The sequence below is a fragment of the Gymnodraco acuticeps genome, unplaced genomic scaffold (genome assembly GCF_902827175.1).
Source record: "Gymnodraco acuticeps unplaced genomic scaffold, fGymAcu1.1, whole genome shotgun sequence".
NCBI classification, from domain to species: Eukaryota; Metazoa; Chordata; class Actinopteri; order Perciformes; family Bathydraconidae; genus Gymnodraco; species Gymnodraco acuticeps.
Window position 1 is genome coordinate 5,701,395 of NW_022989810.1, and position 17,007 is coordinate 5,718,401.

Here is a 17,007-nt window from a genome sequence, read left to right on the forward strand (position 1 = left end):
GAAGCAGGGAGAGGCGAGATGAAAACTCGAGCCCTTCTCGTGTAAACTTTTTACTTCTGATTCTTTTACCAGATCCTGATCGCAACATAGAGTCATATAGTTGATATTACCGTTGTTTTTTTATGGTGAACCAAAGTCTGACTTTGTCCTATGATTCACTTTGGCTTAAGTCGACACTGGATAGTGACTTTGGGTGGGGTTGGTTTTATTTCTTATTACAAGGAGCTGTCATTTTTTGAATCATTTAAGGATACATTTCTATATTATTATGTGTATTTTCTTTCATTTGAATGGTACTGACATTGGTAGCATTTCTTCTCTTCGGTTACATTTAATATATCTGTTGTGTACGTGATTTGGTGGAATTGCTTGCCGTTTGTTTGTGAGGACGTCAAACTGGAGTGAAGAACAGCCCTGATTCTAGGTACTTTCCGTAATGATGATGTAAGAGACGGGCCTGTATCATTTAGATGTAATAGCTGACATTATTTTAGATGTTTTTTACTCAGCAGAGTACATAATGCTTCTTTGATGTCTCTGTCTCCGTGGTACTTTTACAGATCTGTGATCAGGGAGGGACTTCTCCTGTTTGCACGGTACAGCAAGCCGCTAAGTCACTTTCAAAGTAAACAGATCACATTATGCTATAAATGATCAAAGAGATATACGATGTATATTATCATCAAATATATATAATAGAGTAGGAGCATATTATCATCCCCTGCTTGGGAATATATACAAGAGCCTGCATTTTATAAAGTAAGAACAGGCTTGTGGTATATTGCGGGTAAGTGATAATACAGAATTATCGCTTTAGAATGACTTGTACTTGCCAGGCTTTGTTTGTTTCTTTGGTATACAGACTTTTTGACCCAAAGTAAATCTAAACACCACAATGATCCGGTTTAGTTGGAGTGTCACTTTAGTTCCATTAGTGCTCCTGGCACCAGTTTGGGCGCACTGCCTGGAGGCAGTAAGGAAATGGATTTGAAGCTTCAGCTCCAAATGTGGATATTTTGGTTGATCACTACTGACCACACGCTGAAGCCAAATCCCAAAACCCCCAACAAGCTGAAAGGGAACATTTTCTCTTTTCAATATCAACTTTCTGCTCATTCTGATTAAAAACATGGAGAGTTTCCTACAGCTCACTAAATCCTGAAGGACAAAAAATATCCCCCCTCGATTTTTGAGCTTTTTTGGTTCTGTCCCGCTGTTCAAACCCTGTAGAACTCTTATCAGCAGGTTTAGCAACGTAATTGCAAATAAGTTACTGCAACATCATGAAATATGCATCTCCCCTCGCCTTATGTCCGCTATGAAAAGGTGTCCAGTGTAGGATTCAGGATCAAAAACATATTTTATATATACTGTATGCTACAAATCTTTCTGCTGATCAGACGTTTGTTTTGCTTTTGGAAAATGTTACTCGTGAAATGTTCAGGGAATAATGTCAACAGAAGAAATTATGAAGCTTTCATTCAACGTTAGGCTAGTGAACAATTTACCGCAGTATTTGTTTGATTTTTCTTATTCTTTATGCCATAAAATTGTACATTGCTCTGCATATTGATGACAGGTTTGCTAAAACAAAGCTGTACAAATATATATATTTATGTATATTCACCAAGGGTTTGCCTTCAAATGATGAGTGTTCATGACAGACAGGTTCGCCCCACCTCCGTTGCCTCTAGCAAAAGATCAAGCTGTGCTATCTTTCTGCTGCAAATGCTTATTTTTCCAGCAAGAGAACATCATGAAGATATTTTCAAAGCTTTGTTTCTGATCTGTCAGTGCGCTCAGAATCTCCTTTAACGTAAACTTTGCGGCAGTAGTTTTGGAGAAGATTGCATCAGTGTTTTCTGTTCAATATGCATGTGTATCTGCGTAAGGCTGAGTTGTTTTCAGCTGAGGCAGCTGTGGAGACATATTCAAACGCATCCCTTCTGCTATTCATGTCCTTTTGTCAGATTTGACTTTAATCCAAGCCCCAATCAGGGCTTTGAGAAAGTGCTAATACGTCAGCAGGAGGTGCTTCATAAATAGTTGTGATGACGCCAACACCCCAGTCTCAGGACATGAAACAACTCCCAAAAACAAATCGCCATTGGAATGCTTTCTGAAGTTGATTATTTCAAATTACTTGGATGATGATATACTAATTAGAGGGAAATTAACTTTGCATCAGCAGAAATGTAGACTCATAAAGAACAGAACATGTGTTTTATTATTATTCATTGAGTTTAAAATGCAGTGCAGCATTACCGTGTACAGATCAGGCTTCAGCTCACAGTGAAACGTCTTGTGATGCTGTCCTCTACCCCCAGTGTCTTGGATGCAGAGGGGGAGTTAGCACCCCCTCCTCTTCCCCTCACATCAGTTTGCTCACCTCAGGTTCACGTGTCCCGACCTGTCAGAGAGTTGGTCTGAACCAGCAGTGGATCTGTGCTGATCCCTGTTTTATAACGCCTTCAACTTTGCAGTGTTTGTATCTGTTGTGACCTGTTGTGACCGGCGACCTGTTCCTAACCCAATCCTGTTTTAAAGCTTTTTGAATTACTGCTTGATTAAAACTCTTTAACAACAACCCTCAGGGCTCTCTTTGTTTTTGTTGTAATGCTCCATGTCTCTTTTGGTTCTTTTTCTGTTTGTTAAAGTGAAATATATTGTTTTAACAAAATTGTCTTTTCCAAAAAAGAAGCTAATAGAGTGCTGCAGTGATGATGAATTGTCTGTAGGAAAACCCAGATGTTAGGATCGTCGGGGTTCCCTGGACTTTGGAATAGTGCAGAAAATAAGATCTTAGGAAAACAATAGTTTATGATACTTACATGTTATGTCCAGCGAAATCATCTCCACATATTAACACGGATTTTAAGATTTTTGAAGCGTAAATGCAATCGGCTGAAGTAAAAAGCTAACCATATTGACGTTTGTTGTTAGAGAGCGACCTTTAGTGGCCACAGTAATTATGGCCGAAGCAAAGGAGGAAGTCAGTTTTCTACAGAGTGGGGAAGTCCACAAAGCATTTTGGGTAAAAAAAGAAACACAGAACATCACCCACGAGACCAGTGTTCATATCTAGTTTGAAACAAAGATTGTTAGTTTAAATTATGTACGTAACAACATTACTACTAACGTTGCAGCTACTACATCACCATGTTACAACATACTCTGGGTACATAACTATGTCACTTAGCCTACATACTCAATGTAGCCCTAACCAGGATCTTTTTATTAACCAAGTGATTTTGTGTCTAAAAACAACACACTAGTTATATTTCTCAACGTATGATGTGTCTTTATACTGCTTTGCTAACAACTGGTTACAGCCAGCCACTGGTTTGTTTGAACTTTGAAAAGTGACCAAGAATGTAAAACAAATGTTTTGAACAAATGGGTTTATCCACCCTTTAAGGTTATAGACTATATAACCAATCTATATATCCCAGAGTACAGTCTGTCATACATACTTGAAAACAAGGTTTAAAGGAAAGCAGAGTTACTGTTAGTATTCAGTACTATGGTTGTGCACTAAATAATTAAAATCGAATGTACTGTATGACTGGCTGAACTTGTTTGTGAAAGCCTGTGAAAAGGTAAGAAGAGAAAAATAAATTACCTTTGACTCTTTTCACTCACAGTTTGCCCACTAAAAGGGCAGGGCATTGTAATCGCCACAAGACCTATGTTCTTGTTTCCTGGAATATGTGAATTGAAAAAGCAGCAGCATGTTCAATTGGATTACAAAAGCAAAAACATCAGAAGTTCAGTCGACACAGGCTTATTTTTATTTCTATTTAAGCATAACAAATGTGTTTATGCATCTTCGTCAGATTAACCCAGAACAAAGTCAGCCCGGCAAAGAAAATTGTTGCAAAATGAAAAACAGTCTGGGATACAATTGTATTTGATGTAAAAAAGACGGCTGCAAATGATTAACCCTGAATATTAAAACCAGGCCTGCCTTATCAGTCATACATGACAGAAACTTTGTGGATATAGCCTCAGAGTTAAAGAAATGTACGCACAAATACTGCTCAAGTATTTCATTTTTAAATTGGGTTATGTGCTGCAAAGCAAACAAGATGCAATTAGGCTTTAAAGGACTTGACGAAAGTTTTTTCAGGGGAGGTTGGCTGAGCAATATAATAGGACATTATTATATATGTTTGGACCTTCTCCTTGACTTGAAAAAAGGGACAATTGACTCCCAACAAATCCTTCAAAATAAAGAGTTCAGCTACCACGATAGAAGCACAACAAAATAGTACAATATAAACGTTATATTTGTTTATTCTAATATAAGTGGAATTAGCAATTGCCATACTACTTTCCCTTTCCCAAAATATAACATAATCCTCCCCTTCCCTAAACTCTGCTCTCCCATAATATATTTGTTGACGCTCCCTAAGAAAATGTATTTTTTCCCCCACAATTTTCCTCACAATTATGGCTCAATCAGCCTCCTTTTTAATCTTTCAAGACTCAGGACCTGATTCGGAGGGGAACAGCGAGCTGCAGCTGTTTGTGTATTGACATTTCCAGAATTTCAGAAACCTTTCCTCTCTTTCAGTGCTACAGGGTGCAGATTTCTAGTGTTTAGCTACAAAATCTCCTCGCAAATCTTCCCAGTCTCCTATTGACGCTTGTTGGGACTATTTTTTAAATATCTTGAGAGAAATGATCTTCAGCCTTGTCCTCTGAGGATGAATTATTAAACATCATCCATAATAACGCAGATCCCTGGCCAGGCTGTGACCTCTAACCTCAGAGGAGATAGTTGTGATCATTAACCAGTCCTTTGGGATGAGCCCCAGCACATGAATAATGTGCAGCTCTTCCTGTGTTCTGAATCAGGATTTCTCACTTTCCCTTATTTCACCCAACCATGTCACTTGAAGAAACATAATATGACAGCTTAAGCATTTGAGACATCATAATAATTAAAGTAATTTTAGGAAACACACTTATTAGTTGTATTTCTAAGATCAGACCCTGGATACTTCTTTATTGCTTTATATGCGGTTATTTCGAAGCTGGAGAGCAGAGATGTTTAGGTTAGTTTAGCATTAAGTCTGGAACCAGGGAAAACCGCCAGCCTGTCACTGATAAATATCTTTTAGATTAATTAAAACTTGTAATATTATTCTGCGAACTTTATGGCTGTAGTGATAGCAATATTCATCAGTTGGAACTTCTTGATTCAGACTAACATATCTCAACAACAAATGGAGGCATTCGGATGGATTTGTATACAAATATTCATGGTCCCCAGAGGGTGATCACTTTAATTTGTCTAGTTTTCTGTGTTGTTTTATGACAACATACCAACAAAACTGACTCAGATTTAGCGTGTGCTTAGTGCTAATTTAAACCTAAACATTTAGACACATTGTAAGCATGTTGCTATGTTAGCGTTAGCATGTAGCTTAAAGCACCGCTTTGCTAAAGTACAGCGTTACAAAGATGGGTAATGGCATGGGCATGGGTAATACTGTTAGATTTGTTTTACCTTGGTGCTCTGTCTTACTTTTAAGCTAAGTTCTCCTTTTCCTAGTTTAATAGCTTCATCAAAACAAGTGTATTTCCATAAAATACACAAGCTCTAATTCATCAGGAGTGTGAGAGCACGCACATGCACACGCACACTGTATCTGAACTCAGACATCAAACTAAGATCATTGATTGAGATCCTCTGGTTTTTTAAAGACCCTGCAGTGAGAGTTTGAGAGGAAGTTAAAGAGCTGAACAACTTTTGCTTTAGGAACAGAAACATTTGATAACAGCTCAGGCTTGAAAGAAGCCTCTGTGTCACTGCTCAAGATTTGAAAATCATCATTTACAGAATTCCAGGAGCTAATGGAAACCATATTTGCATTAGGACACAGGAAATGACCTCATGAGTTCAGTTACACAAGAGATAGCTCTCTTTTTTTACGCTATTTGAAATGGAAAATATAAAGATAGAGGAAGCTTTTTTTAACACGACATGAAAAGAGAAACATAGCCTACAGAGGGACTCACTCACATCAAAGGGACAACTGGCGGTAATTGAGTCAGTACCAGCAGAATTCATCCAGCGTTATTTGATCTAAACCTTTTCCTTTTCTCGTGTCCTTTTCCCAAACAAAGGCACGACAGCGACCACAAATGCTGCTCTATTTTTCTCCCCTCCTTCTCATTTCTGCCTCCGTTTCCCATCACTTACATCATGACAGATTCAAGAACACACTCAGAGACACGCACCTATTCAACGGGACATCACAGGGTCACTGTTGACGCACAGTGGTAGTCGTAGAGCTGAAATGCACAAAATGAGGTCAAATAAAAAGGGTATCTTTTCCTCTCCTACACGGTGGTCCATTTTCACAAAACCCATAAAAGACAGTAAAGGTGACAACACCATATCTATCATATTGGGTACATTTCCCTTTTTTAGTAAGCTTAAGGTTCTTTGGTGTGAGATAATGGATTAAAACCATAATAGCTAACACCATTTCCTGTTACTAAGTGGCTGCAGGTTGAGGTTGCAGTATTCAAATAATTACACTTTTCACCTTTTTAATGTCAGTGCTAAAGTAAGTTAATAAGGGATTCTGGGGTGGCATGATGTGTCCATCCATCCATCTTCTCCCGCTTATCCGTGGTCGGGTCGCATGATGTGTTTTAGAATTAATTTGGTTGTATTTGCTAAAATACTTTTTACATCCGGAAAGCAATTAATATCAAATCAAATCAAGATTTATTTATATAACACATTTATAAACGATTTTTGGTCGAGCCAAAGTGCTGTACATATAATAAAAATAGCATTTAGACACTTTACAGCTAATACAATAGCACAGATTGTTCAGAATATCAGTATGAGAAAAAAAATACATCAAATGCTGTTAACAAAATATATATATATATATATATATATATATATATATATATATCCTGTATCTGTGGCTTTTGCAGTACAATAATAAGTCAGTCAGGATCTCTAGCTTCTTTAATTTGAAAAGGGTTTGCCTTGGTTTTTTAAGCGAATCATTTGAATAATATTGTACTTCTAGGCAATTTTTGTATAGGATAATTACCTTTTGAAACACACACACTTTGTCAAGTCTTTCTTTGATGAACTGCATTGATTTGTTCATTGTCAACAACTCAACTGCTCATTTTTATTTTAATTAGTTTTCAACGACTCATGGCCAAAGGTTTTTACCGGTTAGGGATGAGTGAAATGTGAGTGGTCTGGGACGTGAGGCTACTGTTAATGCTTCCAATTCAATAAATATCTGAAGCAGGATGGAAGTCAGACTTTCCACTTAGAGTAGTCAGACACATTTCAAAAAAAATCTGCACCTGAGCAGCCACTACTGACTGCAGAGTTTATAGGGGGAAAGAAATGTTATTCTGTGCCAACACTGGCATCAACTTTCATGAGTGATAGTAGGCCAAATGAATTAAATATAACTATGAAGCTGTTACATAAGCTACAGATTCATTATTCAACTCTGATTATTAATATTCCAGGTAAGTGACCCAGCTACAATTGTCAACAATTCTATTAAAAGTGAATCATTTTGATATCATATTTGAACCGGTAAGTTAGACAAGCAACAGGATGACCTTCACACATTTCTGTATTATTTGATGCATTTATTCTTACAAGCGGAAAAACTCATTTCTAAAGAATTCAGATGCTATCTTAAGCTTAGCATTAACACGTATGGGCTGTTGTTTCTTCCCCTCCCCCTTCCCAGGGATCTTTCCGAGGAGCCCTCTCTCCAGCCCCTCAGAAAGCCGCCGCCGCCCCACGTAAGCGCGGACCAGAGAACGCTGTGGTCAGCTTCTTCCGCACGATCGTAAGTAATATACAAGACATAATACACTATAGCTTTCACAGGAGGAGTCTGCATCTGCAGTGTCTCTACCCCCCCCCCCCCCTCCAGTCTCTCCTTTGCTCCCTCCATGTTTGTTTCTTCACTTTCTCTGATCTATGTCAAACTCTGTCAAATCTCTTTCCTCCCTGTGGTTAACTCCTCTCAGGTGTCCCCTGCCCCTCCCAAGTCTAGGGTGAGTCTGCTACTATTGAAGTCCAGATGTTCTCTTACACGTGAATTAGGCTAACAAAAATATAGAAGACCAGTATTTTCAATACTAACATTAAATGTGTAAAGGAACAAAAGTCAAGGATTTTTAGCTTAAAGGTGGGGTAGGTAATTTTGGAGAAACCAGCTCGAGATCGCTAGAATTTGAAAATACACAGCCGGAAAAAATCTGCCACTTCCTTACAGAGCCCCTCCTCCAACACACACGAACGCGCACATTACCAATGAGGGCACGAGATAAGTTTGTGCACAGATGGAAGGCTGACAGGCAGGTAGGCCATCCAGTTATTTTAGCCGGGCCGGCTCAGATGATTGGTCGTGCTTTTTACAGTACTACGGCTTCCACAGATGACGTTTTTGTATGTATTTTTTTTCAAAGCACTTAAGATATTCATTGCTATCGGGATGTTAAGAGCATTCCATGGAATATAACAAAAAGTGTATCTCGAGCCGGTTTCTCAAATTTACATAGTGTAATCTGAAATTCCAGGATTTTGTGTTATAGAAAGTTAAAATGTCTACATTTTTATTTAATTTATTTTTTATAAACCTTATATAGTTAAGCATTTATAGCACTGAAACTCCTTAATTTCTTTGAACAGCAACATATCCTATTCCATGCTAAATTATGTTTGGATATAGGACTACAAGTCTAATTATTATCATATTGCAGGTCTAGGACAGTAACTGTGATTTGAGTATATTATTAAGTAATGAGACTTTTTATTTGAAACCCATTTACTGTAAATGTGCAAACAAAATAACACATTTGGATAAAGTTTGACGAATGCAAATACCATTCAAATTCAAACATTTACATTTAACCCGAATGTTTGAACACAATGCATTTAAAACTTTTGACTGGTATTAAATACATTCTTTATGTGCTACGTCTGCAGAATGTCACTAAATGTGTGCTCTTTCAATGTGAGCCTCGCTCCTCTCTCCTCCCCCCCACATCATTCCCTTTGTTCTTCATCTGCTCCTGCCCCCCTGTGACCCTGTGACCTCCCCCCCCCCCTGGATGGACCCTCCTCTCCATCCCATCCTGCCTTTGCGCTGAGTAAGACACTCATTTCTATTTGTCTCCTCTCCCTTTTACCTTTTGTTCTTGTCTCTTGCTTCACATCCAGTGGAGAGGACTAGTTGCCAAGATGGGCCTGGTAGGTGTTTTAAAAAGAAACACATATCATGCCTAATGAAACCGAGGGGGCAAGTGAGGTCACCCTCGAACAACAGCCTTCGAGTGTAACGCCTGTGCCTCTATTCTCATTTAGTCTCCATCAAGCACTTCAGCCGCTGTAATCAGTCCATACATCAGCGATAACGACCTCATTTCCTTCCGACTTCAGTCCATTTCCAAATAAACCATACCCATTTTGTAGCTTTGCAGCCTGACTTATCATATCATGTGCTTGTATTGTATATTTTCTGATAAAAACAGGCATTGTCCGGCTCTTAATTAGCCTAGTTTTATTTTAAAAAATCCTCTGTGGCTGACTAAAGGGAGGCTGCCTTGTGCTTCAATAGGCAACGTTATCAGCTCTTCATTTAGTGCCCTCATGCATGTGTGTGCAAGTGTGATTATGCTCAGAAAAAGAGACTCTCCTAGAGACCGTGTGGAAATGATTTGGGCAGGACAAAATGTAAAAAGGAAAAATCTGTATATCTTTTTCTTTTGGCTATAGCACAGTTGTCTGACTTTTGTTTCTTATTTTGGTCTATATCTGATTTCAGCCTTCCTTCACAAAAGCTAATACAAAAGCAATAACTTTTGCACCATAGTTCATATAAATTGGCATTCCCAAAAGACAACAGCTCTGTCTTTGCATTTGAGTTTTATTCATTTGTACATTGGTGGCGCAGATAAGAAGTTCCATGAATATATTATAGTTTAAATTAGGCCACTATTTGAAGATAGAATTGTGCCAATTTCTATTATTTAGATATTCATAGGTTTCAAGTCAAATATGAGTTTTTTTTGTATGGGTATCAACCTAAAACCAGATTTAAAAAGTCAATGGTTATGCATGAAATTACCCACTGGTGGTTTCTAAATTATCAACAAAAATGCAAGCAGAGACATTTTCTTTTTTATATTTTTGATAAAGTTTGCTGGGCTAGATATTTTTGTCCAACTCCTGCATTATTCACTCAAAAACCTTGAGTAAAAAGATGCCAGATATGCAACAAAAATATACTGTAAAAATGTGGCAAATTGGATTGCACCGTAATCAATAGCTGGTTTCCTCCAATATTCTGGGTTTCTGTCAAGCCTGCCGCTCCGTCACTCCCGAGTACACCCTGGAGTAAGAGGTCTGATATTTGATCTTCTCATGTCTCCTTGCTCTCTATAATGACAATCTGGGGATCGCTGTAGAAAGGTCAGTCCCATGTTAATCCCCTGCTGAACGTCTCTAAGACTCTTTTGACACACTGCTTCCTTCTCTCCCTCTGGCAGGGCGACCAGAAGTCACAGTCTGCTAAAGCCAAGAAGGCCAGTGCAGGGGACGGCAAAGGCACCCTGACTAGGATCTTCAAAATGGTAAAATAAATGAATGTCAAACACCTTTCATTCCCACTGGTTTCTTAACACTACTTCTCTCTTCTGGAACTCAAATCAAATAGAACAAGTTGTATTTCCCTAATCACTTTCTTGCCCCTCTTTCTTCCTTCTGCCTCAGTGATGATATCAGCAGCAGAGTGAGTAACTTCTTGGTCATGGAGAGATACTTGAGCTTAACTCACTTCGCTTTTGTTCAACATTGATATGCTGAGAAGACATCCTAATCTCATTACTCCTGCAGCAGCAGCGGCAGCAGCAGAATAATAAGAGGCTTTTAGAGACGACATTGATTATTGTGCATGCTTCAAGCTTTGTGCCCGCTCTGATATAATCACGCCGAAGATGTTAGATCCAGCTGTGATGAGCGTCCGGTGGGGCTTTGGCTAACATTCTTCATCTGCTTTACAGGGGGGGGGGGGGGGAATGGTTGCGCGTTATATAATATAACATTATTATGCAATATCGCCAATAACTTATCAAGCATGACTGACTTCTAGGATTGCTTTGGAGAACTCACACAAATGCTGGCAGAATATACATCTTGCAATCAGGCACACATAACAATGCCATCAATCCTTATCATCCATAGCAGCATCATATCTATTAATAATCCCTAAATACAATATTTTAATACTTAATAATATCCTGGTACTGATTAATGTGTTACACACTACATATTGCATTTAAAGCCGGTGTAATCACTACTTTCAAAATATCATTGCCTACAATTACTTTGTCTAGTGTGAAACTTGAGGCTCATATTGACTAACGAGTATCACTCCCAACTCTGCATTTCCTTTTAGTGCTACCTAGCATTTGAGCATCTTCCTGGAGCAGTAGTATACACTTAGCATAGGCTTTCCCCCCAACAACAGCACTTGCTAACTGCCCAGCATTCATTCTGAATAATTTAATGGGTACACACATTTTCCGAGTTGGTGGAGGTTAAAACAGAGCCAAAAGTAGAATGAATGCTACCTTCATCGTGTGTTCAAGACGTCAGACGACAGGTCTTTATCAATGTTCAAAATGTAAATAGGCAACCTATAAGGAGCTTAAATACAATCACAGCTATGTTATTGCATGTTTCAAGCATCCATAACCATTTACCGAAGTTTAACTTATATTTGCTAACTGTTACCTTGACAAAAATGTTAATACTTTCTTATATTCATTGACAACAACTGTGCCAAAAGTGTGCCATTTTGCTCTTATAAATGCTGTATAGTCACGTCTTTGGGAATTCTGATATTTTACATATATGTTAATATCATTTTGTATGCTAATGCTAGCTTACATAATGTTCGCTAGTGTGCAAATGTCACCATAAGAGAGTCAAAGTAAACTGGCTAGCATCCATCAGCTGTAGCGGTGTTGAAATAATGGGTTCTCTGTTTAAAGCATACTTGTGTGTGAAAAATAAACCCTAGAATCATTGAGAATTGGGACAAAAAAAATGAAGTACACATATTTTTTTTGCAGTTTACTGAAGTACTTCTCACTCTCGCAAAAAACTATTTTGCTGGCCAAAAAAGCCTCCAAACAATTAATGTCAAACCTACTCAGAGCAGAGGTGGTACTGTATGACTCAGTGTAATGAGGTGTTCAAACTCCCACTCCGAAAGTTCCATCTGATACCGTTTAGCATCCTCCCAGTTCCTCACACACTCATCAGCTCTTACTCCAGACTGCAGTTTGCACAACTTCTTGACTTTCCTCTTCTTAGTTGATTTGTTTTCTATGTCATGAAAAAGAGTGTTGCATTGTATGCTCTGCCCGTTTTAATTTGCCACCCTCTCAATGTGCCTTAGATTACTTAGTTTAGCAATTACTGATGCTGAACAAGAAATTCTAATTTCCCATGGGTTGCATCCTCATCTGTAGTGGGTAAGTTGTTGTCACTAAACTCTGGGATGTTATTTAAGTCTTTCTGATACAGCTAATTAGCATTGAAACGGTGCCATCACTCTATCCGCGTCTACCAAACATAACAGGGCTATACAGTCCAAACGGAAGTGAGCATAAATCCATGTTAACTTTTAAATAATGTTTCATGCTTTGTTTCTTCCCATTGTTCAGCTTTCACATTCAGATATTGTTGTCGTTCATGACAGATTAGGAATTTCATCTGAAATGGCTGATAGAACAGTTTAGAACAAAGGCTCAGTCTCAATATCTCACAATATGGCTCATCTTCCTGAAGCAATCCATCAAGATTTGACTCATTTGTATAATCTGTGTGCCTCTAGCCCGCTTTACTTCTGTCTCCTTTCAATGTGAATAAAAGTGAGGGGTGGAAAAAGTATAATATAGTCACAATCTGTTGAAACAGATTGGAAATGGACTGAGTTTCCTCGCCAACTTTCAAATTATCTTCTTCTCTTTACTTTGGGTAAAAATGTATAACATTGAATTCATATAAATTAGGGACAATTGTTCTGTACATGAAAAGAAAGACTTTATAGAAAATAAAGCTCCCCTATGAGCAACATTGGAAGCCCATTTCTGCCAAGAAAAAACAACGATGTAAGCATCGAAATGCTAACAAAGTTAGAAGTTTTAAATCACGATTATGATTTCATAAGACAACATTATGAAGTTTAATGGTGTTAAAAAGGGTGTCGTATTGTCATACTGATATTTTGTACAAACTGTAAAGTCCACTGAGACAAATGTAACATTTGTGATATTGGGCTATATAAATAAACATTGATTGATTGATTGAATGTCATAATGATGAAAGAAACTAAATAAAAAGTAACTTTTTAAGACAAAATTAGTTTGCATTTCAGACGAAGGATGAATACATATTAAAGCAGACAGTATTAGAAACATCTTTTTTACAAACATGAGAGCATACAAACATGTTCTAGTGGTAAGCCTTTTTTTTTAAAAACAGAGTGGTCCTGAAATGCCAGGGTCTTTCATTTCCACATATTAATTAAATATGTCTTGTGTGTCAACAGGGAAGCAGGAGTGCTTCTCCAGTGAAACGCTGAAGCCCCCCTCTAGGACCCCTTCCAACAGCAGCATGGCACGTTCAAGATCACGGCACTAAAGAGGGGGAAAAGAGGAAGAAAAGGAGGAAATCTTGTCACACCGTAAACTCACCTTCCCCTCCACCTCTGATAACACTCTAACATTCGCTAACCCCCTCATCTCATGTCCCCCTTTCCCATTTTGGCTGGTAGATAGCGACACAATCTGTTGCCCACCCCCCCCCCCCCCTGCATGCGTTGTGCTGAGTCTGTGAAGTCATCATCCTTAGCGTGAACTTTTTGCTGATCCCGCTCACATGTGCAGCCCGAATGACCCTCCCCACATCTGCAATGGCTCTCTATACTTGTGCTTGAGTTTATTGTGGACGTCTTGTATGGTTTCTTTAACAAATAAGGTGGATAAACTGAAGCAAACCCAGAGCAGTTGAAGGATTATGGCCGGTGCAAGTCCGACTGACTTGACCGTTATTGCCGCTTTCTGATTGTCGAAAAGTCTGGGGTGTTTTAGTTTTTTTAAGAGCGATTTTATGTCTCGTCACACTGTCTGTCATTCCCTCAAACCTTTTCTGTGAACCCGAACTGATTAATCAATTCTCATGGAGAGCCATGTGTTTTCATTCAAACCATTGTGTCTTAGCTGTAGTTAAGTGTCCTGTCTTAAATGTGATGTCGATCTATGTTTGTCTTTGGTTAAATGTTAAAAACTAGTAATTTCTAATGTATTTCTTTTTCAGTCCATGAGATAATAATACACTAACTCTCCTCTTCATGTATAACCACAATTTCATGTCCAACTAGCCAGACTCTTATTCTGAAAGGTGATGTTGTTGCTAGAGCATGATGTCAGATTCAGAACCTTTTATTTTAGCTTTAGTGTGGACTAGTCTCTCCTTTGTTGTCGCTGTTTTTTTCTGACACTCAAACTGTAAATTAAATCAACAAAAACCCTTGTGCCTGTCCTCCTGACTACCAACAAAATGTGCTGTGTTGCCTTCCTGTGTAAAATAAAAGAACACAATTTCAAAAAGGTGCTCTGTAACTAACTTTGGAGTGACACAATATAAAGTGTTTTTTGGGAATGTGTAAGTTGCAAGTTTTCTCAGAAATAAAAGCTCAGCTCTACCACTTGTGCTGTTCAGAACATCCATTGTCCATATGTCTTGTAAAGCATCTCTCCCACTGTGTGTGCTTGAGCCTCCTGAGTGCTATGAAATGTTCTGTCTGAATGGATCCTGTGGTGGATGAATGTAAAGGTCCTCTTCATTACTGTATGTGTAATTAAACATGACCAGCCACTAAACTGAGAATAAAAAAATGATAAAACCAACGTTATTCATGTTGTGTATGTGTTTAGTCATGGGGTCAAAGGAATTAGCTTTATAAACGGAAGGGGAGGAACATGATATTATTGGTTCAGCATCACAGCAGGCACATGTAGTTTCTCTCACAAAGCCCCAATTCATGAGTCATTTGGTCATTGTTCCTGCAGTGCTATGAGAGCGACTCGTGACTGGAACAGTTGGAGCACCATGCATGCTGACGTACAATCACATAAAGGATATGCACTTTCATGGCATGTGGAAATGAAAAAGAAGGCTAGCTGATAATGAAACACAAACAACGATCCCTTTAAATACATTTGTTTTATTACTGTCTTCCTTGCTAATTAAGCACAGGGAGGTCAACTTAAATGAAAGCTTTAGCGCAAGTTCAATAAGGAAGACCTAACTCGAGTCACTCACACGTCACTCTATGGCTCCCTTCCCCCCTCATTAAATACGAGGGCGTCACCCCTCAGCAGCCAATCGCTGCACATGCTAAATGCCTTAAATGCCTGCTCTTCCTCCCTGTCAGTTATTGCAGATGATCACACGCAATGGTAGTTGCAATACAATACTGCTTCTCGTGAGAAAAACCGTAAGAAACAACTAGCTCAAGATGTCCAACTCGGACAATTCGGAACACGAACCTTCTCTGGAAGTCTCCGATCCCGGTTCGGCTCCCCACAGCGGCTTATCAACAGAGGAAGACTTCCTCATCGCCCGGCTCCTGCAGCAGGGCTTTCCCACAGCCCCAGTCCTCACTCTCTCTCAGCGGCGATAGCTCTCGGACCAGGTCTCCAGCGTAGCTCCCCAGTCCGGGGCAGCAGCTCCAGCCAGCTTCCCAGAGAGCAGGACGAGGCCGCAGCCGCGGAGGTAAAAAAGGGCAGGAAGTCGAGCCCTCCAGGATCCCGTCCCCCTCCAAAAAATCCACCCCTTCTCAGGCTCGCCAGTCCGGGAGCGTCACACACCCCTATGGAGAGTAGCGCGGCCGGCTCCCTGCAATCCCTGGCTAGCTCCACGATAGCTATCGATGCTCGCCTCCAGGCTCTGGAAGACTCCGCCACAGGAGCTTCAACTTCCGTTGCACTCAGGTACTAGTTTTAACGAAAACGTTTGCACTCGACCCTTACACAGGGTTGGGTTGTAACGGAATACATGTAACGGTGTTACGTAATCGGAAGAAAAAGAAAGAAAGAAAAAAAAAATCAGTATATTCAGCTGGCGTTACATTTGAAAAACGAGTAAACTGAGTGCAGTTACTTTCGTAAACCTGAAGTGAATACTTATTGGAATGATTGGTGGAAAGTTTCCTCACAATGTAATATTCATTACCGGCAGAACCGTGTGCACAGCGCTGCAGCGTATTTGCGAGCGAGAGATGCAGCGTGTCCGTGAGGCCCCGCCCCGCACGCAGATGAGAGAGAGAGAGAGAGTTCTCTTTCAAAACATATTGGAAGGTAGAAACGGAGATGTTTAGATAAAACGTGGAAGATAACGTTTATGTAGCATTTATTTATTGTCGAAATGATGACATTCATAACGGGATCAAATCTAACTGAATGGCCTGCTGCTGCCGAATGCATGGGGCAAGTAACTGGGAAAAGTTTTAAAAGTGATTACATCGTTTCAGATAATAAATAATAATGTATTCTATTTAGGGGCGCCTTTCAAAGCACCCAAGGACACCTTACAATGCATAAACTTTTCCAAGGAAAGGTTTTAAGACAGTACAAAGAATGCAGTCTGGGTGAGTTTTTCTTTTTATGTGTGGTGCAGAAGAGAGAGCTGTCCAGAATGACACTAAAATGTTGTGTTTGTGCTCTTCATAAGCCATTAAAACAGTAAAATACGTGTCTCCCGTTCACCAAAATATACCCATCTGTTATGGAAAAGAAAGTATTCTAAAGAGAAAGAAAAAAGAAGAGGGAAAAGATAAAAAGAAGAGGAGGCAGGAAGAAAAAGAAGAGGAAAGGAAGTATTCTAAAAGTAATCTGCCACCGGTACCGGCGGGATCGTGG

General features: G+C 39.3%; 1 protein-coding gene across 10 annotated transcripts in view; it reads left to right on the top strand.

Moving 5' to 3' along the window:
• mbpb (myelin basic protein b) overlaps positions 1–14,994 on the top strand; it is an 87,738-nt gene extending 72,744 nt beyond the window's left edge. For 3 of the 10 annotated variants that reach the window (XR_004570355.1, XR_004570356.1, XR_004570354.1), the window contains exon 5: positions 7,755–7,856. Coding sequence is in view for 7 of the 10 variants with exons in the window: in XM_034229772.1 (XP_034085663.1) it covers positions 7,755–7,856; positions 8,041–8,067; positions 9,236–9,265; positions 10,564–10,647; positions 13,635–13,667 (276 nt within the window). In the remaining 3 variants the exon portion in view is untranslated. Of the gene's footprint in view, positions 1–7,754; positions 7,857–8,040; positions 8,068–9,235; positions 9,266–10,563; positions 10,648–10,786; positions 10,806–13,634 lie in introns of those variants that run through there. The other 7 variants (XM_034229781.1, XM_034229772.1, XM_034229813.1 and 4 more) reach the window with 7 other exon arrangements.
• Positions 14,995–17,007: the final 2,013 nt, after the last annotated feature.